Source organism: Alosa pseudoharengus, unplaced genomic scaffold (genome assembly GCF_046254945.1).
Source record: "Alosa pseudoharengus isolate Yale_2024_CS ecotype anadromous, Long Island Sound unplaced genomic scaffold, YU_APseudo_1.1 YU_APseudo_1.1_scf_4, whole genome shotgun sequence".
Taxonomy (NCBI): Eukaryota; Metazoa; Chordata; class Actinopteri; order Clupeiformes; family Clupeidae; genus Alosa; species Alosa pseudoharengus.
In genome coordinates this window covers 12,005,320-12,025,823 of record NW_027468774.1, presented here as the reverse complement: position 1 = coordinate 12,025,823, position 20,504 = coordinate 12,005,320, and the positions used below count along the sequence as shown (strand labels likewise).

Sequence of the window (20,504 nt, the reverse complement as noted above, 5' to 3'; positions counted from 1 at the left end):
GAATCACTGTGCTAAAGTGACCATTTTCTACTCGAACACATATTTACATATCAACTTCAACCACCTCTGTGTGACCCATGGCTGTGTGACAGACATGGGAAAGCAAAAAGAAATAAAACAGACTTCCAGCTCTGCTTTTTCACTTTCTGCAAACTCTCAACTTGATTGTTCTCTCCGAATGCATCCCTGACTTGTTTTGCAGTAGAAAGGGAGCTGGTTTGCCTCAAACACCTTGCAGACAGGAGCAAGCGTTCACTGAAAGTGTAGACAGTCTACACAGTCCTTACATTTTCACAGGCTTTTTATCCATGAGAGACGTTGGTGCTAAATAATTGAGCAGTTGAACAGGTCAGCATTATACAACTAAATGTATTATTTCTTTTGACAGTACATTAAACATACACACGTTTAAACTCAAATTATTGCTAAGACTAAAATAGGCAATACAATAGAAAACTTCCTTCAAAACGTATTTGAAAGATCAGAACATTTACTTGATATTGCTGATGAATCTACGGTATACAGTAATTCAGTCCATTTGGTCTCTGGTATTACTTCATATTTCTATTAGTCTATTCAATATTATGTAGTATATTCAAATAATCAAATGATAAACTATATCATGATAAAGATGTGACTTTTATCAAATCTGCGTGCTAACAAATGTACATGAAAAAACAATGTAGAAGCAAAAAAAGAAAAAAGCATTTTTAGCAAATCTGGGTACTAACTGCTAACATATGTACATGTATTGGCAAAAAGTGAAAAATATCATTACACACTAAACATATACAATATAATGTTGTGTTTTCTTGTTTGTGTGATTATTATTTTTTCTTTTTTTTGTGAGATGTTTATGTGCATCGTCGGATTACAGAGTTCCACTCACGGGGCCTCTGGTGGTCTTGGGACTGCAGCAGGTGGATAGACGCCTCTTTTGTTGTATCCACTGGCTCTAGCAATTGGCGTAAATGTCATCGTCTTCACCGCATCCATGCTGAAAGGCATGTACAGTGGAGATTTCAGTGTGCGTTGCGAAAGGGTGTTGATATTTGAAAATATTTTTCACTTTGTCAGTTAATCATAAATATTCTTTGTTTATATGTAGTCTCAATTGTTAAGCAAGTGAAGCCAGACAGAGATACACAAAGACGAAAGAAGAGGTGACGATTTCCTGATCTTTACTCCATATTATGTAGATGCAGTACAGTACGTGGTGGAATCAATCAAATAATCAAATAAAATAAATATGCTAAGGATTTTTAAGCTAAAGAAATTAGATACTGTGAGCATTCAACATACAAAGAGAATAGACAGCCACGTGGAGTTGCAATACTCACACAATTGTTTGCATAGATCTCTCCATCGTCATCAGCATCCTAGGACCAATAACAGAAGCAGGCACATTATAATGATGCAAGGCCCATGGGGAATTGTTTAGTAGGTTTTCCAGTAAATCGACTGAGACTGACTGTGGCCTAAAGACCACTTTGCTCACTTGCGCCCACACCTAATGGCATGCTGGGCATGAACATAATAGAGTACAATAACAATACAGGACAAACAGTTTGAGCAGATGTGTTTTGTATCCCAGACACTCATGACTGTGCATTTGCCCTGGCAATGATATTTACATGTCTAGGTCACAATTTTTAGCAAGCAAACCCCCGGAAAATAATTTGGCTGTGGTATTCCAGTGGCACTTTTACTCCAAGCTGTTCATGAGTAGTCTAGGCACTTCTATTATATCTCTGAGATTTCGGCACACCACTTTCCTGTTTATGGAAACCCTGCTAAATCTGTGGACTAATGTTATCTTATTCTTTCATGTGCCTGATGTCTCTGTGAGTGCTTTGTTTAAGACCGATATGAAAATAAACAGTGCGCTTCAGTGACCTGGAAAGTGTAGACAAATAGCATACCCAACACTGTCCACAAACACCCCTCAATAGTCTGTGGCTACAATGCATGATGCTGTCAGCAATAGGGAAATCATGGGCAGTATTGCAGGTCATTGGTCTAAATACTAAAACTCCCCAGACAGAAGCTGCCTCTGAGAAGACCTGGTGCACATCTGACAGAAGAGCTGAGATTCAAAGCAGTTTCATAAAGATTTGTCATTTAAGAATATGAATGAAATACCTGCATAGCTTCATTACCATACAAATCTTCATCCACTACACAGCATGGTTTTCCTCCTTTTATCACCCTACAAAAGTCATTGTAAATTATTATTATTATTATTATCATTAACATTATTATTAGTCATATAGTATATTCACTTTAAATAAAAGCAAACATAACCATAACCATAATGTGTGGAAAGCCCTTTCAGCTTTTATTCTATGTCAAATATGAATTTGCAACAGGTCCGGCTGGAGCTCTGTTCAATTGAAGCCCTTTCAAGTTTTCTGCATTTTGTTATGTTTCAGACTCATCTTAAAAGGGATTCAATTCTTTTTTTCTCATCAGTCTAAACACAATACTCTAATACTCCACAAAAAGAAGGTGTTTGGAATGTTTTGTAAATTTATAAAAAATAAAAGACTGAAATATCCTTTTGTAAACTTCTCTCATCTTCACAAAGGAACTCTGGATATCATTTACAGTGTCCATTGGGTCCTTGTCTACTTGTCTGACCAAGGCCCTTCATCCCCAATTACTCAGTTTGTCTGGGTGGCCAGATCTAGGTATACTGTTGGTTATTCCAAACCTTTCCATTTGAGAATGATGGAGGCTACTATATATTGGCCACTTTCAATGCTGCAGAAATTTTCTTGTATCCTTTCCCAGATCTGTTGGCATAATCCTGTCTCGCATGTCTACGGACAATTATCTCGACCTCGTGGCTTAATTTTCACTCTGACATACACCATCAACTGTGAGACCTTATATAGACAGATTTGTGCCTCTCCTAATAATGTCCAATGAATTTGTTTAGGCACAGGTGGACTCCAATCAAGTTGTAGAAGCATCTCAAGGATCATTGATAGAAGTAGGATGCACTAGAGCTCAATTACAAGCGTCATTAACAAAGGGTCTGAATACTAACGTAAATGGGATATTTCTTTGTCTTTTATTTTTATAAACTTACAAAACACGCCAAACACCTGCTTTTTTGTGCAGTATTAAGAGTATTGTGTGTAGAGCGATGAGACAAAAATGAATTGAATCCATTTTAAGATGAGTCTGAAACATAACAAAATGTGGAAAACTTCAAAGGGTCTGAAATCTTTCCGGTTGCACTGTATGTTGACAAACAGGAGTACAGTTAGCAGCACTGTTCAACACAACCAATGGCTGTGCTGACGGCGTCAGTGTTATATGATAAAGACGTGTATTTTCTTTGGAATTGAGTAAACAACTGCATGAGAAAGATGCGTTTGTGATATTTCTGGAAAAGACTCAATTGAGATTTGAGAAGCAGTCTGGTGTTAGCCAGGCTAGGCAGCGGTAGCAGTAGTACATAAGTTAAATCTGAATTAGGCTATGAATGTACAGTATATCTTACTGTGAATTGTAGACATAATTTTCTTTTTCACATTTCTTCCTAGAATTTTCTCTTTCCAAATTCTGCCTAGAGAGTTGGAAAATACAGATCATTGTTGAAAACAAATAAGAAAAATAGAAGGTAGAATAGTAGAATAGAGGCAATGGGCATGTGTAACACTCACTGCTGTTGCCTACGGCGCTTCCTGCGACAGAGACAGATGACGGTCAGAAAGAGGATCAAAGCGCAGCCTGCGCCCACTGATACATACACATACAGCAGGTCTGTTGAAAACAGAGGAGGGGTTGGAAGTAGACCAGCACAAGTGAGTAGCACTTTACTGAGGGATTAATAAAAAGTCAAAGTCTTATGATTATCTGAAAAGCTGTCTTATTATGCTTCACAGAGCAATAATGATACAGATGCTACTGAGCTCAGAAATCAGACTGTTCAGTGTTAAGTCTTCAGAAGAGTTTTTTTTCTTCTTTTACTGTGTTTTGTTTTTGGGGAATAAATACACTTTTTGCCGAAACACATACCATTTTTGATGTAGAGTATTTTCATTGCATTGCCATGTTTATTACTGGCCATGCACACTGCCTGGTGAAGATTGGGTGGAAGGAGGTCCATTGCCACAGTCGTACCATTCTTTATCTGAGGAGATTCATTCTCTCCATGGTCCCAGACCCACCGCACAATGGAAGGGGGATTGGACTGGACAGTGCAGCTGCACTGAGTGCCTGAGTGGCCTCTCGTGCAGAAAGACTGCTCAGATATTTCTGGAGGATCTAGGGAATAAGGCCAACAAGGTTTAGGAAGGTTTTCTTGTAGGCTACTCCATACAGACATTTTTTTTATATAAATATACTTACCATTTAAGTATAGAAATCATGTCCTAAAAGAAGAGAAGGCAGAGAAAAAAGAAGACAATGGCTATTCTCTATACAAATCCTATGAAGTTCAGCGTTCAAAGCGCTCAGCGCCCTCGGCAGAAAAAAGCCCTCGACGCTGAATGTTTTTTTCTGCAGCGCTCAGAGCGCAGAAAGTTGAAATCTGTTCAACAGGTAACCTAGCAACAATAAACACTTGAAAAAGCGCTCTGAGGTTGAGGGCGCTGTCAGCACAAAAAAAACGTGACACACACAGGGCCATAAATAGTTAAAAGTACACATAGCATGGGGGAACTGTGTGCCAAACGTGGCTGCCCCTTCCAACATTTGGGTCTCACTGCCCATGGGGACCCAAGTTCAGTTCTGTCTTGTATTTCTCAATCCTAACCCATCTCTCTCTCTCTCTCTCTCTCTCTCTCTCTCTCTCTCTACCACTTACTTCCTGTCTATCTCCCCTGTCCCATCGACATAAAGGCAAAGCTCAAAAATATACTTTAAAAAAATACACATTGCACAATACTTCTGACTGCCAAATGCACTTGATTCTTATCATTTCCCTTGTAACTGTTCACCTTTAACTCAGGCCTCAGCCATCTCACAGGATGTTACACATCACACATTTATCGGTCATCAGTCATTGGGGGTGGTTAGTGAGGTCCCCTTTCACCCAGTGCTTTGGGTGGCTTATTAAGCGGCTATGTAACCACAAGTTGTTGTTGTTGTTGTCAGTTGCAACTGAGATTAAGGCTATGGTGCACAGGAAGCACAGCAGTGCAAGAGCACATGAAGCAAAGACACAGAACAAACGCATTCGTCCTCACTTACATTCCACATTAATCCTCACGGGTCTGGAAGCAGTCTCTCCCTCACGGTTCCTGGCCACACAGGTAATGGCGTGGATGCGTCTGGTGACACTGGACAAATTGAGGGATTTGCCCTGTACAGACAGAGGCTCACTCCCATTGCGCCACTGGTAGCTGTCAACTTCAGGATTTCCTTCAGCCAAGCAGCTTAAGCTGATAGAGCCGTTCTCAAGCACAGAGGGTTCCCGTGGGGAAATTGTTACATTAACTGGGGCATCTACAAAAAAATCATTGTTGTTACAGAACAGATAATGTGTATGAAATAAAACATTTTTGCTTATCTAATAAAAAAATAAGTGGAAAAGTCACATAACAGCAGTCTGGATAATCAGCCCTCAATTTCGTTTTCACATCACATGATAGAAACAAGATAACAACTTCTCATATCTCAGTTTCACAATTCAGTTTGGTATCTCACTTTTGATGTGTTAAGCAGTGAAATGTTATACGAGCCCTAATTTAAATGATGGGCAAAGTGCAATGTCAGACAACGATAAATGTGCCTCAGCATAAGCTAAAGCAATCATGTGGCATGTACGAGCATTGAGCTCAGATGTCTGTGACTCACGAAATGTATTTTAGCAGGTCACAAAACTGATTTCCTGATTCTATTATAATAATAATAATAAATATAGCTGCAAGCAGCAATGCGGGGGCCAAGCAGTGCGCAATAGCAGGAATGGCATTGTCATGCTATGAGCAAGCACTCACAGCAATTGATTGCAATTGGATAAAGAATGGCTGAGAAATAAGCTCATTTACTTTGTTACAGCGCCCCTAGAGGCCAAATTTCACCAATGTCCTTGTGCGTTCTCACAATCAGCTACCATGTCCCTCTACCAAGTTTGGACTTCATACACCAAAGTGTTGCTGAGATGTGAGCTCACTTTCTTTATTACAGCACCCCTAGAGGTCAAATGAGACCACTTTCCTTGCATGTCCTCACAATCAGCTAATATGTCCATGTATCAAGTTTGGACTTCATACAACGAAGCGTTGCTGAGATATGAGCCCACTTCTTGTATTATAGCGCCCCCTATAGAGGCCAAATGATGCCAATTTCCTACTGTGTCCTCACAATGAGGTACCAAGTCCCTGTACCAAGTTTGGACTTCATACATCAAAGCGTTGCTAAGATAGGAGCTCACTTCCTGTATTGCAGCGCCCCCTATAGAGGCCAAATTATTCCAATTTCCTAGTGCGTCATCATAATCAGGTAACAGGTCCTTATACCAAGTTTGGACTTTTTACACCGAAGCGTTGCTGAGATACAAGCTCACTTCCTGTATTACAGCGCCCCCTATAGAGGCCACATGATACCAATTTCGTAGTGTGTCCTCACAATCAGATAGCAAGTCCCCATACCAAGTTTGGACTTCATACATTAAAGCATAGCCGAGATGTTAGCCCACTTCCTGTTTGGCGGCTTCGTCACCGTATTTGATTGGCTGTCACGGGCAAACAAAATTGAAATTGAAAAATCTGGCAAGTATCTTTTGTGCGGCTCGGGCAGAAGATCATCTCCGCCAAGTTCCGTGAAAATCAGATGAAATTTGTAACCGCTGAAATTTTTCGTAGAGTTTGGACTAAATCCAATATGGCGGAGGTCCAATATGGCGGAAAGTGACTGGATAGGAGTCGATGAACTCGGGATGGTCCAAGGATTCAGACGCTACCTCTATTGTAAAAATCAGACAAAAGAGTCAAGGATCACGCGCATGAACGCATGTCCAGCATTGAACTGGTGGTGGCGCTAGAGTGTTCAATGTATATGCATAAAAATTGCTGTGAGTGATTGGGACAGTGTCCTGACTAATGGTATCGAGTTTTGTTATGTTAACTCAAAGAACCACGGAGATGTTAGTCCACTTCCTGTTTGGCGGCTTCATCGCCATATTTGATTAGCTGTCACGGGCAAACAAAAATGAAATTGAAAAATCTGACTAGTATCTTTTGTGCGGCTCGGGCAGAAGATCATCTCCGCCAAGTTTCGTGAAAATCGGATGGAATTTCTGACCGCTGAAACTTTTCGTAGAGTTTGGACTAAATCCAATATGGCGGAGGTCCAATATGGCAGAAAGTGACGTAATAGGGGTCATTGAACTTAGGTCGGTCCAGGGATTCCAACGGTGCCTGATATGTGAAAATCGGACGCACCGTTCAATTGTCACATGCGTGAATGCAATCCAGGTTCGACCCATTGGTGGCGCTAGAGTGTTGGGCATAGAGTTCTGTAAATTGGTGAGAGTGATCATGGGACAATGCTGAATCAGTGTACCAAATTTCATAACTTTAGACCCAGCGGTTCAATTTTCGGCCAAATTTTGACCTGTTGGTGGCGCTAGACGGCTGGGTTTAGAGATCCGTAAATGAGTGTGAGTGGTCAGTGGAGTGTCCCGAAACTTTCTGCCAAATTTCAGCACTTTTTAGCCAGGCGTTCTATGGGCTGCCATAGATTCCAATGGCAGAAGTATAATAGGAAAAGCTAGTAACTCAATGGGTGCCTTCGCAGCTTCGCTGCTTGGCCCCCAATAATAATAATATAATAATAATAAGCTTTATTTGTATAGCACCTTTCATACACAGAATGCAGCTCAAAGTGCTTTACATTTGAAGCATGTAACAAAATACAGTCAGTCATTATCAATCACATTTCTTCATTGCTGGGGCCGTTTATGATCCACTCAGCAACATATCAAAAATATAGAAAATGACATGTCATAAGACTGGCAGCCTTAACCCTCTTACCCCCCACAAGCACGCCATATGGCAACTGTGGCAAGGAAAAACTCCCATATTCCAGGAAGAAACCTTGAGCAGAACCTGACTTAATAGGGGGAGCCCATCTGCTTCTGGCTGGCTGCGCCCTCCAATAGCAGCAGATGTAGAATAATCTGAAAAAGTAGTCTACAGGATAAGACGAGTTAACTAAAAGCTTTCCTGTACAGGTATGTTTTCAGATATTTTTTTTAAATATTTACTGAACTCGCCTGCTTGATGTACAGAGGCAGGGTGTTCCATAGTTTTGGGGCATAATGGATAAAAGCAGCTTCTCCACTTTGCTTGTGGAGCACTTTGTGCACATTTAAAAGATTAGAATTGGATGATCTAAGTTTCCTTTGTGGTTGATAAGATATTAAAAGCTCAGAGATATATGAAGGTGCTATGCCATTCAGAGCTTTGTAAGTAATTAACATAACCTTAAAATCAATTCTATAGGAAATAGGGAGCCAGTGCAGTTCAGCCAACACAGGGGTGATGTGTTCTCTCTTCTTAGTCTTAGTTAAAAGTCTAGCCGCAGAGTTCTGTATGAGTGCCAATTTATTTAGATGTTTTTTGGGAAGACCAGTGAAAAGTGCATTGCAGTAGTCTAACCTGCTAGTGATAAAGGCGTGAATTAGTTTTTCTGCATCTTGTTGAGTTAAAAAGGGCCGCACTTTGGCAATGTTTCTCAAGTGGAAATAGGCTGTTTGAGTAACTTTACTGATATGGGGCTTAAAACTTAACTCTGCATCTAAGATGACACCGAGGCTTGTTACTTTTGGAGTTCCCCAGATTACTAAGAACAATATCTCGCTTTAGTTTTGGTCCCACCAAAAGTACCTCTGTTTTGTCATCATTTAGTTTCAGAAAATTTTTGCTCATCCACTGATTAATGGAGGTTAGGCATGCAGTGAGGGAGCAAAGGCCATCTGGGTTAGTTGGCTCCACAGAAATATACAATTGGGTATCATCTGCGTAGCTATGGAAGTTTACATTATGCTGACTTATGACGTTTCCCAATGGAAGCATATATAGGGAAAATAGCAGGGAACCAAGGCAGCTCCCCTGGGCCACACCAAAAGGCAAGTCATGTTTTTCAGATACATGATCTCCTAGACTGATATAAAAATCTCTGCCAGTAATGTAGGTTTGAAACCAGTTTAGAGCATTATCAGAGAGACCCACCCACTTCGCAAGGCGGTGAATTAGGATGCTATGATCAATGGTGTCAAATGCCGCACTCAAATCCAGAAGAATAAGGATTGAGACTTTGTTTGAGTCAGTAGCCAGTCTGAGATCATTGACTATTTTTACTAGAGCCGTTTCTGTGCTGTGATTTGATCTAAAACCTGATTGGAATTTTTCAAGGATACTGTTTTCGTTGAGGAAGGTATTTAACTGATTACAAACAACTTTTTCAAGTACTTTGCTCAGGAACGGTAGATTTGATATAGGCCTGTAGTTGCTCAGATTGGTATGGTCAAGATTTGACTTTTTAAGTAAAGGTTTCACAACAGCGGTTTTAAAAGCAGTTGGAAATATACCTGTTTCTAATGAGGTATTTATTACCTTGAGAATAAAGGGAGCTAAGCTATCATATACTTTTTTGAGGAATCTAGTAGGGATTGGATCTAAAACACATGTTGAGGAGCCGGTTTGAGTTATAATTTTACCAAGCTCAGATTGAGTAATAGTGCTAAAGGACCTTAATTTTGGGGGGCTGTTTTTGGGTGTACTATCAAACATATTACTTGTGTTACCAATAGCCTCTCTTATAGAAATTACTTTGTTTTTGAAGAAGTCTGCAAATTCTTTGCATCTTAGAGAGGATGCCTGACTGAGTGTATCAAAAGGTGTTTGATGCAATAGCCTATCAATGGTAGAGAACAACACCCTAGAGTTTCCACTGTTTTCAGCAATTACCTTAGAGAAAGAAGTTCCTTCTCTCATTCCGAATGGCTCTATTATAATTTGCTTTTTTTTTTTTTAGAATGGCACGGTGAACCTGTAACTTAGTTTTTCTCCATGTTCTCTCAGCTTTTCTACATGATCTTTTTAGATCATGGATATTTTCGTTCATCCAAGGTGTCAGTTTGCTACAGGGCCTTTTTTAGTCTTTAAGGGTGCCACTCTATCAAGCATAGCGCCTAATTCATGATTGAGAGCCTCTACCATTTGATCAATGGGATGATGTAAAATACCTAAATTTATGGAGTCTATAAGAGCTATGAACTGCTGTTCTGCTCTAATGTCCAAGAGTCGCGATTTGATTGCAATTTCGGGATGAATTTTTGGAGTATGTAGTACTATATTAAAAGATACACAATAATGATCAGACATATTTATATAATTTACTGATAAGTCTGTGACTTCTATCCCTCTAGAAATGACTAGATCGAGGGTGTTGCCAAGGTTGTGGGTGGGTCCTGTAACATGCTGCTTTAGCTCTAAACTGTCCAACACATTAAGGAACTTACTGGCTTTAGCATCAGTTGTCTTATTGACATGAATATTAAAGTCGCCATTTACAATTATCCGATCATAGCTAGTGATGATGAGCGACATAAGTTCAGAAAACTGGTCGAGAAAGCCAGCCCATAGTTTAGGAGGGCGGTATAAGGTTAATAGAAGTACAGCTGGGTCAGCCTTCAGAGTGAGGGCAATGTACTCAAAGGAAGCGAATTCACCAAAGTTGACTCTAGTGCAACTATATTTGTTTGAGAGAATGGAGGCAATTCCACCACCTCGTTTGCCTTGTCTAATTGAGTTGAAGAAATTATAATTTGGGGGACAAGTTTCAACAAGAACAGCTTCGCTGTCTGAAGTCAGCCAGGTTTCAACAAGAAACAGAAAATCCAATTGTTTTTCACTAATAAAATCATTGATTGCAAAGGTTTTGGTAGTAAGTGCACCTATATTCAGTAAACCCATGTTAGCTGAAAATGCCTCTGGCTTTTGAGGAATATGCTGAGGTATGGAAAGAATATTTGTTAGGTTTCTAGTTTTAAATTTGTCTTTTCTTTTTACCATACGTTTGGTAGAAATCAACGTTGGAATAGAACTATAAGCATATTATGCATTTCGTCCATGAAATTATTGTGACACATAATTAATTCCGTAAACTGCTGACTCACAAAATGTATTGCAGCAGGTCACAAAACTGATTTCGTGATTCTGTTATGCATTTCGTCCACATAATGGAATTATCATGACACATAATTCATTCCGTAAACTGCTGACTCACGAAATGTATTGCAGCAGGTCACAAAACTGATTTCGTGATTCTGTTATGCATTTCGTCCACGTAATGAAATTATCCTGCAACATAATTCATTCCGTAAACTGCTGACTCACGAAATGTATTGCAGCAGGTCACAAAACTGATTTCGTGATTCTGTTATGCATTTCGTCCACGTGATGAAATTATCCTGCAACATAATTCATTCCGTAAACTGCTGACTCACGAAATGTATTGCAGCAGGTCACAAAACTGATTTCGTGATTCTGTTATGCATTTCGTCCACGTAATGAAATTATCGTGACACATAATTCATTTCATAAACTGCTGACTCACGAAATGTATTGTAGCAGGTCACAAAACTGATTTCGTGATTCTTTTATGCATTTCGTCCACATAATGAAATTATCCTGACACATAATTAATTCCGTAAACTGCTGACTCACGAAATGTATTGTAGCAGGTTACAAAACTGATTTCGTGATTCTTTTATGCATTTCGTCCACAGAATGAAAGCATATGTCACTGAATGCATTTTGTAAGTTGTTAAGTTACTATTGCGTGGACGGAATGCCTTCTTTAACACAACACAATACTTCTGTGGACGAAATTGAAATAGGATGCACAGAATGGTAGGTGCATTCCGTATTTACGTAGACAGAATTACTTTTGACCAAACATTTCGTCTACGACAGTGAATACTGCATTCAGCATTATGTCCACGAAAGGAAAAGGCCACCAGTCAATTTCGTCCACGAAATGATGTACTCTCTTCAGTGTTTCGTGGACACAATGCAAACCAATTTGTGCATTCCGTGGACAAAAGGCATTACGATGTAACATGGTTTCGTAATGAATATATGTATTTCGTCACACGAAAGTGATTCTGTCCACGAAATAAGGCATGTTACATTTGGCGCCCCATACAAAACGACATCAATCGGTTTGAGTAAGATAAGAATATGCAATCACAACTGAATAGCATATACTGTAGCCTATAGCATAACATTTGGGACAACTTCATTTTGGGGGTAACTGGGGGCTTATTAAACATTTGGTAAGAGTTTTATTTTATTTAATTTTAATTTCGCTGCTGTTTATATGCTCCTGGAAGTCATAAAACAGGCAGTTCGGCAACAGGCATCAATGGGATCCTTTCCTATTCAAATCTGCTAACAGGTTTGTCAGGATTCACCAGTCAGTGCATTACCTTGCTCTTCTTCCGGTCGTCGTCGTCTTGTGTGGAGAAAGTCCATACAAGTCGATTACCGAATGTGGCACAATCAACGGACACAAGATAGATAGATAGATAGATAGATAGATAGATACTGTAGATACTTTATTGATCCCCAAGGGGAAATTCAGGGATCAATAAAGTATCAACAAAAGGAGGAGAGTTCAGTAATCAACTTGTTCAGACTTTGTCCTCCTCACAAGATGGCGGTGACCTGATGAAAAAGCAAAGAAGAAAAGTACTGACTGCACAAACAGTCTTTTTAATACCCTTTCTTTACACTTCCAAAGGTAAAAAATGCTTTGATTTGTCTACGGAGACCCTCTCCATAGTAGCATAGATGTGTAAGGATTTTGCCTGGTTAATGGCTTGAAAGTGCCATGTTGAACTTTGATCGCAGCACACTGTAAATCATAGGTCTTTTGCCCTGAGACCGGCAGCAACCACAACAAAAATCTTTGGGACATTATCTCAACCAAGAGCAACCTAGCGGCGAGCGCAGCGCATGCCGTGTATGAGAAGCCCCCTTTAGTCTGATATTTCCTAGGTTGCCAAATTGTGTATGAGATACACCCTACACATAGCCAACACAATAACACAAGAAACACCCCAGATAGCAAAATCAGATTGGCAGATAGCGGACCGCTGGTGGTATGCCGCCGGTGGTGTGCCACTTGAGGTCCGCCGTTGGACCAGCATCTCTTTAAATTTAACTTGTCATGAATATTAAGAAAATACATGAAATGTTATTATGGAGTATAACTAAACAAATTAAAACGATTTTAGACCAATAGTGGCAATATATTGGTACCCTGGTCCTACCATACTCTCATACATTTCATAACGTACAGAGAGTCTGGCCACTTTCCATTGCCAAGCCTTAACTTCCTTGAAGGCGAGTACTCTGTTGAAGTTTAAAACTATTGGATCTGCCCAGGGCCACTCTGGATCTGCCATAACCAATCGCTAATGTTTGATCGTGACGTATGTCATGCTCAAACTAGCGCACAACCTCAACCTCATCGTTCTCAGCCACCCCCTCTGTTCGCTGATAGGACAGGTAAAATTTGGCCTGTGGTCTGCCAGCCTCTTGCCATCTGGGACTGGTTCTGTTCTAACCCTGCTACTGCATGCTAACACTAACCCCGAGTTGCTCTGGGGACGATGACCCTTGTAATATAATGTCTTTGGATAAAAGAGACTGCCATCTTAATTCAGTGATCAAGATGCGGTCTTCTGATGAGCGTCTGTGTGTTGTGTCTAGCCATAAAAGCTAGGTCAAATTCAAGACTATTTTCCTCAGTGGTTCCCTGTTGGTGGAATGAGTTGCCCAGTGCTCTCCGTTCCTGTGATAGTTTTGGGTCTTTCAAGAGGGGTCTACAGGCATATCTGTTCAACATGCTCTTAGTTTATTAAGCATTTCTTATGCGTTATGGTTTGTATATTATAGGTATTTTTTTATTTTCATTAGGCCATTCATTTAATTTAATTTATTATTGCTATTCTCCTTAATATAATCTTACCAACTTTTTTAATTGTTTACTGGTAAATGTAACTTTGTATTGTTGTTATTTGTATGTTGCTTTGGACGCAGGGGAGTATTGTTGCGCTCAGATGATCTACAGTTTAGCCAGGTGTGTTTAAACCAAGAGTTGAAGAGAGAGAGAGGAGAAAGAAAAGACTTAAGCAAAGTCTACAGAAAGGAGTTTTTCATTTAATTTTGGGAGCAAGAGCATATGTTGCTTTGGACAAAAGTGTCTGCTAAATACCATAGCCATAACCATTACCATAAAATAATAAATGTAAATGTAATCACTAAAATGCCTCTGATAGATAGGAGGTAGACTTGAACAATGTTAGCTGTACTATTTGCCAGTTAGCTTGCTAGGCTTCTTGCTAGTCTTTCTGAACAAATCCCAGTAAAGCACCTTGTATGTTAATTGCAACGCAATGATGCCTACTTGCACTGCCAGTAAATTCTCCAGAGAGGAGTTGTGCATCGCTAAGAGCATATGTAGAAGCAAGGTGCGAAAGCCCCAAGAGCACCAGCGTGCCAATATGAATCTATGACCCTATAGACCCTTTCATCAATAAAAACAAAAACAATGCTTGAACGTTCTATTTGGGCCCCAATCTACTTCCTCTGCATTAAGATAACATATGGAATGTTAAAAAGGAAGTCTTGTGGGGCCAACTATGATGCTGATAATGGAAGTCTCTTGAAAGGTTCCATAGCAGTGTTTCTCAAAGTGTGGTCCGGGGACCACTGGTGGTCCGCAAGCTATCCCAAGTGGTCCGCGCGCAGACGTGGTAAAACATAATATAGATGAGTTGTTTGCAATATTGAACCAACTTGTATGTAAATCCAAACAGTTCTGCAACACTGCCTATGTAAGCTATGCCAATTTAAATCATATGAATCCTCTGACACAATAAGTAAGGTGCAAAGACAATTAGCAAGGTGGTTCAGTGAGTAGGCCTATTGTGTCTATTAGCTAGGTGGTCCGTGATGTTTTTTTTACTGATTAAGTGGTCCTTGGTCTGAAAAAGTTTGAGAAACACTGCCCTATAGGAATACTTGGGCCTTCCATGAAGGGGTTTAGCTAACACAAGTACACATCTCTCTTTGTTTGAATTTGAGTATGCTATGTATCTTTGACCCTATAGGAACACTTAGTCCTTCAATAATATTAAGAGACTTAACACAAGTGCACGTCTTTGTGTATTTTAATAACTTATGTCTGCAAGCACTTCTCTGTTTAATCCCCTTATGTAACCACCAATTAGCTCTCAGAAAACAACACAGAACCCTAAAGCCACCCAATCCTCTCTACGCGTCTGTGCTCATGGGATGAATTACAGGAGAAGTTAAGACTCTGACCCTCCCAGTAAGGCAAGAATAAAACATTAAAATGTGTTGTACTGGTTTGGTTTTGTGTTGGTTAGTATTGGTTTTGAATAACTGACACCACCAAATTCCCATGTCATAATTTGCTTCTTACTGTAGTTGGGTTGGCTTGGACTAAATGCAGACATTATGTCATGTGTGTCACTTACATGTCACTTTGAGGATGACAGAGTTGATGGCTTTCTTCCCACCATGATGCTGTACAGAGCATGTGATTGGCTGTTGGTGGTCCGAGGCGTTGGCATTAAAGGACAAGCTGGAGGTTAGTTTATGTTGTCCCCCTGTCAGTGGCTCTGATTGGACGGTGACCCTGCCGTCACGGCTCCAGGTAATGGTGGGAGGGTGAGGGGGACAGGAATGAGACGCGGAACAGGAAACAGTCACAATTTCTCCAGACCTCACTTCCTTTATCACTCCAGATATTGATGGACGGTCAGGCTCATCTTCACAGGAAGGCAGACATTATAAGCACAACAAAAAACATTGACCACTGAAAGGAAATATGGTTTATGCAAAATAACTTCACTGTCACCTGCTAATATTGACAAAATATTTCACAACTTTTGCAGTATCCCACACAGTAATGGAGAATGGGACTTATAAGAAACTATAGAAGCCCCAGAAGGTATTTTAGACCCCGGTTTTTCACAATGCCTGAAGTTATTCATGTCGTTACCTTGATAACAACATAACTAATTCAAGTTCTTGAAAAAACAACAAAACTAAGCTAAGCTGCTCTATCTGAGAGGGAGTCATTGACTCAGTTAACGTGAGCTTGATATGGTAGTAAGCTATTTCTGATCTACAAAGAGGCTGGTGGTGGCTGGTGACTCTCAACATGACATAGAATTAGGTTGCAATACCCCAACTTTTCCTGTGTGGATATTCTCTCCAGGCAAGCTATTTTAGCAGCCATCAAGTCTAGAGAAATATGATGCACTGGACTGTGGACTCCTAGCCACATTGACACCAGACCGTATATTTCTATTGAGATTGAGAGTCTGGAAAGGCTCCACTGACTTATGACTTCCAGGGGCGTAACCAGTAGTGAAATTAAACTTAAATTGGTGCATTAAACTCATTTTAGAAGTGCAGCAATCAAATCTTTCTTGTAAATGAAGGTATTAAATGCAGTTGTTTACTCAATTCCAAAGAAAATACACATCCGTATCTGTTTAACCCTGTCGCCATTGGCCAGCCATTGTTTGTGTTAAATGCACTGCTCTATCTGTCATCATATAAAGCCCGCCCCTAATGTTAGAGTTTTACTGCAAGTCTGGTTGTCCTACCAAAGTACCGATGTCACGCAATCCGGTAAAATATTCCTTGGTCACCACTTTCTGAGATTTGATGCTCATTCATCCCAAAAAACAATATTTTGAAACTTGGTTGCTGTCAAAATTTACGGTAACACTTTACTTGACAGTATCGACATAAGAGTGACATGACACTGTCATGAACAAGTCATAAACGTTTATGACATAACGCTTCTGTTATTAAGTGACATTCGGTTTTTGTCATAACAAGTTAGGATTAGTATTAGGGTTAGGGTTAGGGTTAGAGGTTAGGGTTAGGGCTAGGGTTCATGTGTCATGACAGTGTCATATGTTCATGACAGTGTCATGTCATTCTTATGTCGATACTGTCAAGTAAAGTGTTACCGTAAATTTTCCGTAAAGCAACCAAGTCACTTTAATAATAAACTAGATTTTTGTACAAAATATACACAGCAAAATAAAATTAATACAAATCCGTCAGAGCAAATGTTGTAAGCTCACATCTGACATCCGTGCTACAATAACAGGAAGGTCTGCTGCCCATCATTGACAAGAAAATGTGGAAGTGCATAGACTGACCAAGTTTGTCTGGATTCTCCCAGGCTAATGGACTCCATCATTTCTATAAAACAACTGTTTTCAGGAGATCTTGAGTTAATTTTGTCATTATCTCGAGATAACAGAGGATTATTATTTCAAGATAATGACAAAAATAAGTTGAGATCTTGAGAAACGGGGTCTAACATAAATGTAAACTAAATGTCATGTTTAGGTTTCCATAAAATGCGGAAAAAAAAACTAAAACCACTGCATTGCAACATGGATGTTACAGATTACGTTACCTACCTTTGACTGAGATGGTAATTTTTTTTTCAGAATAGGAGTAGGAATTGTATCCTTCCATCATAATTCTAAACCAATACTGTCCTTGGTCATTCTTCTTAACGTCAGTTATCTGAAGTGAACAATTATTTTCACGTAACTCCCCTACCAATGCGGTGCGCGTCTGGTAACGAGCATCCACTGTTGAAGAATCTTGGTCATACACATAGACATCATTTGAAGCAAGGTACCAACGTCCTTTCCAGCTGCTGATGGATTCTCCTTGGTGTGGATAGTCATATCTACATGGGACTATAACACAGGAGCTCTTCAACCCAGTCACAGATTCAGGAACTTCTACCGTCCATGTCTTTTCTGCAGCCACCCCACGATCTGCTTGATAATATGAATTATCACAGAACATTATCAGATGTCATTATCACAGAACATTATCAGATGTCATTATCACAGAACATTATCAGATGTCATTATCACAGAACAATAGTGAAATGTCACATTGTAAAATGTCCTGAAGTCAGGCCAAAAATTTAAACAATGGCCATTTATATTTGACATGACTATTCACATGTCATATGCAAAGAAAGATTCTATTTGTAATTGGACTGAATATCCTGCAAACCTCAGCAATAGGAGTAGACTTAGTTATAGTTTAGTTTTAACAGACCTTTGACAGACCAAAATAAGTGTTCTCCACAGTTTTAATCATAGATTTGACATTAAATTATTTACTGCCCAGCATGACTGAAATGTAATGAAAAGGGACTAATACCTTGGAGGTAAAGAATCAGGATGATGAGATTCAGCATCGTATACACTATCCACCAATCTACCTTTAACAACAAGAAAATATAGATTGTCTTGATACGCCACCGAATACACAATTCAGGTTCAACTAGATGATTTTTCAGGATCACAATTTTACCGCACATTGTCAAACACAACTGCAAAGAAATCCAACACATTTCCAAAGCACAGCGTCTTCGAATCTGAGAGGTATAACTCTATCAGTATTATGGAACATGGATAATATGGAAAGTGCATGTACTTACTTTGCTTGAGTATGTTTTTGAAGTCTTTAATTGCACTTCTGTGAAAACTGAACTGAAAGCACACTAGCTTTGTGCTCTCACTTCCTGTCAAAAGCCTCACAGAGAATCTATTATTGGATTGTAAAGGGTATACCATGCATGACACCAGCCATCACCAAAACCATCAATGATGCTGCTTTGTTTATTAATATACTGTATGTATACTGTGGGGAATGTCATGCTATACAATTAGCCAATCAAAACAATATCTGTTTTCATTCCACTGATTTGGGTGTGATGTGCATCTCTCATTGTTTCATAATAATTTCAATGGAACTGCAATTGGGCTTTAGTTCATTTGATTTATTTGATTATAATTTGGTTTATCTTTACCTGATCAAAACAACACAACTGTAGCCTGCATGGCGGGCCATCCTAACACAACTGCACAATTAGATAGCATGGCCTATTAAGATACAGAGTCCCACGTATAATTCAGGTGGAATACAGGTTAACTGTAAAAATCCTAAAATTATAAATTTAAAAATCAGTATTTTTCCAAACACTGCCGAGAAAACTATAAAAAGGAAATAAAAGAGGCAGAGGTCATGCCTTGCCCTGTTTATATCAGTTTTTAACCATAGAATAAATAAAAGGGGAAGTTAATTTGACTCGGTTTACCTGAAGATTTGTACAGTTGCTAGAACACGTGGCAGATGTGCTGTGGGTTTTTGAAGGGGATCCACTGACCTCGGAGGAGAAAAATCCCTTTTGAGCACAACACAAATATGTTCAGTGCAGTGCAGTGGACCTTTCATCCTCAAAATGAAAAGCACTGTCATCAGTTTTTAGTTGCTTCTACTGGCCATGGTCCTCCATCTCTTTCTGCCCTTCTCACAAAAAAAGTCTGGACAATAAAGCAAAAGAAAAAGATACCTGTCTCCTGAGAGAGATGGGCTCTCCTGGAGACTGTGTGGCTGACACAGGTAGAGGCCTGTCAAGTTAGCATGACTGAAATCTGTGAGATCAGTGATTGAAGTCCATTGAAATCTATAAGCTACCCCACCTCCTAGACCAGGGGTCGGCAACCCGCGGCTCCGGAGCCGCATGCGGCTCTTTGATTCCTCTGATGCAGCTCAGCTTTTGAAAATAATAATGAGTAGGCTTATTTAATTAAAATGTATTTTATTTTAGTTCGTAGGTCTATCTGAGTAATTTATATAACTTCCCACCTCACTTGACTCCGTAACCGTAGCCTGCACAATATTGTTACATTCGCGGTTCGTTGCCATGTCAATATCAAACAAAATCACCGATTTCCCTCCATTTCAGTTAACGAGAACACTTGTCTTTAATTGTTATTGTTGATGTGTGCGCTAGCTGTAGGCTAGATAAGGAAAATGTCAAAAAGGAAACGTCAGCGACCACAGCTTGCAAGCGCGAACAAAAGCGGGCGAAATGAACTGCCCATTATATAGGCTATCGCACACTGCAACGAGTTAGTATTGCTGTGTTAACCCTATTCCACTTGCATGTGAGAAATCTTTCTCACATATGAAAAATATAAAGACAAACCTGCGCTCACGTTTAAGGGCAATTCCGCGCAAAACTGTCACATCCATAACGCCAACACAATGCCATGGTAGGCTATTTAGTTGGCGTTATGGATATATGACAGTTTTGCGTGGAGTTGTCCTTAAATGATGACAGCCTCAATTCTTGCATGAAACTTCACCTCACTGAATATGAGCCAGCCAGACTCCAAGGCCATCACCAAATCTAATCTCTGGTAGGCCTCATGTTCAATTTCGCCAATGACATATAATGAAAATTGAGTGTTGTGTTGTGAACTATGATGTTAATTTGCATACCAAAGGACACTGGGAAAATAGGGGGTGGTGTTTCCTCTGTTGAATGAAAGTAACTGTATGTTAAATATCCAAACTTTTTCTTGTAACCGTCTTTATGTG

General features: G+C 39.7%; 1 protein-coding gene across 2 annotated transcripts; it reads right to left on the bottom strand.

Moving 5' to 3' along the window:
* Nucleotides 1–351: 351 nt before the first annotated feature.
* LOC143101696 (sialic acid-binding Ig-like lectin 14) lies at nt 352–18,644 on the bottom strand. 2 transcript variants are annotated; one of them, XM_076264840.1, is made up of 11 exons: nt 18,556–18,644; nt 18,276–18,336; nt 17,510–17,881; nt 15,536–15,829; nt 5,206–5,460; nt 4,030–4,278; nt 3,675–3,774; nt 3,512–3,577; nt 2,143–2,209; nt 1,341–1,379; nt 352–997 (listed from the first exon to the last, which is right to left on the bottom strand). In XM_076264840.1, exons 2-11 carry the CDS (start codon nt 18,310–18,312, stop codon nt 956–958), a joined length of 1,521 nt encoding a protein of 506 aa, XP_076120955.1. In that variant the 5' UTR covers nt 18,313–18,336; nt 18,556–18,644; the 3' UTR covers nt 352–955. The 2 variants fall into 2 exon arrangements, with proteins under 2 accessions (XP_076120955.1, XP_076120956.1); XM_076264841.1 differs by having other exon boundaries at nt 17,510–17,878.
* Nucleotides 18,645–20,504: the final 1,860 nt, after the last annotated feature.

What these genes read in the sequence shown, in the direction of transcription:
- LOC143101696 (XM_076264840.1), bottom strand. Translation starts at nt 18,312, where the DNA reads ATGCTGAATCTCATCATCCTGATTCTTTACCTCCAAG. An exon ending in TGTCATCCTCAAAGTGACAT is followed by an intron (nt 5,461 to 15,535) that starts GTAAGTGACACA and finishes ATTTTTTTGTAG; the next exon opens with ATGCCCCAGTTAATGTAACA. An exon ending in AATTATGTCTACAATTCACA is followed by an intron (nt 2,210 to 3,511) that starts GTAAGATATACT and finishes TGACTTTTGTAG; the next exon opens with GGTGATAAAAGGAGGAAAAC.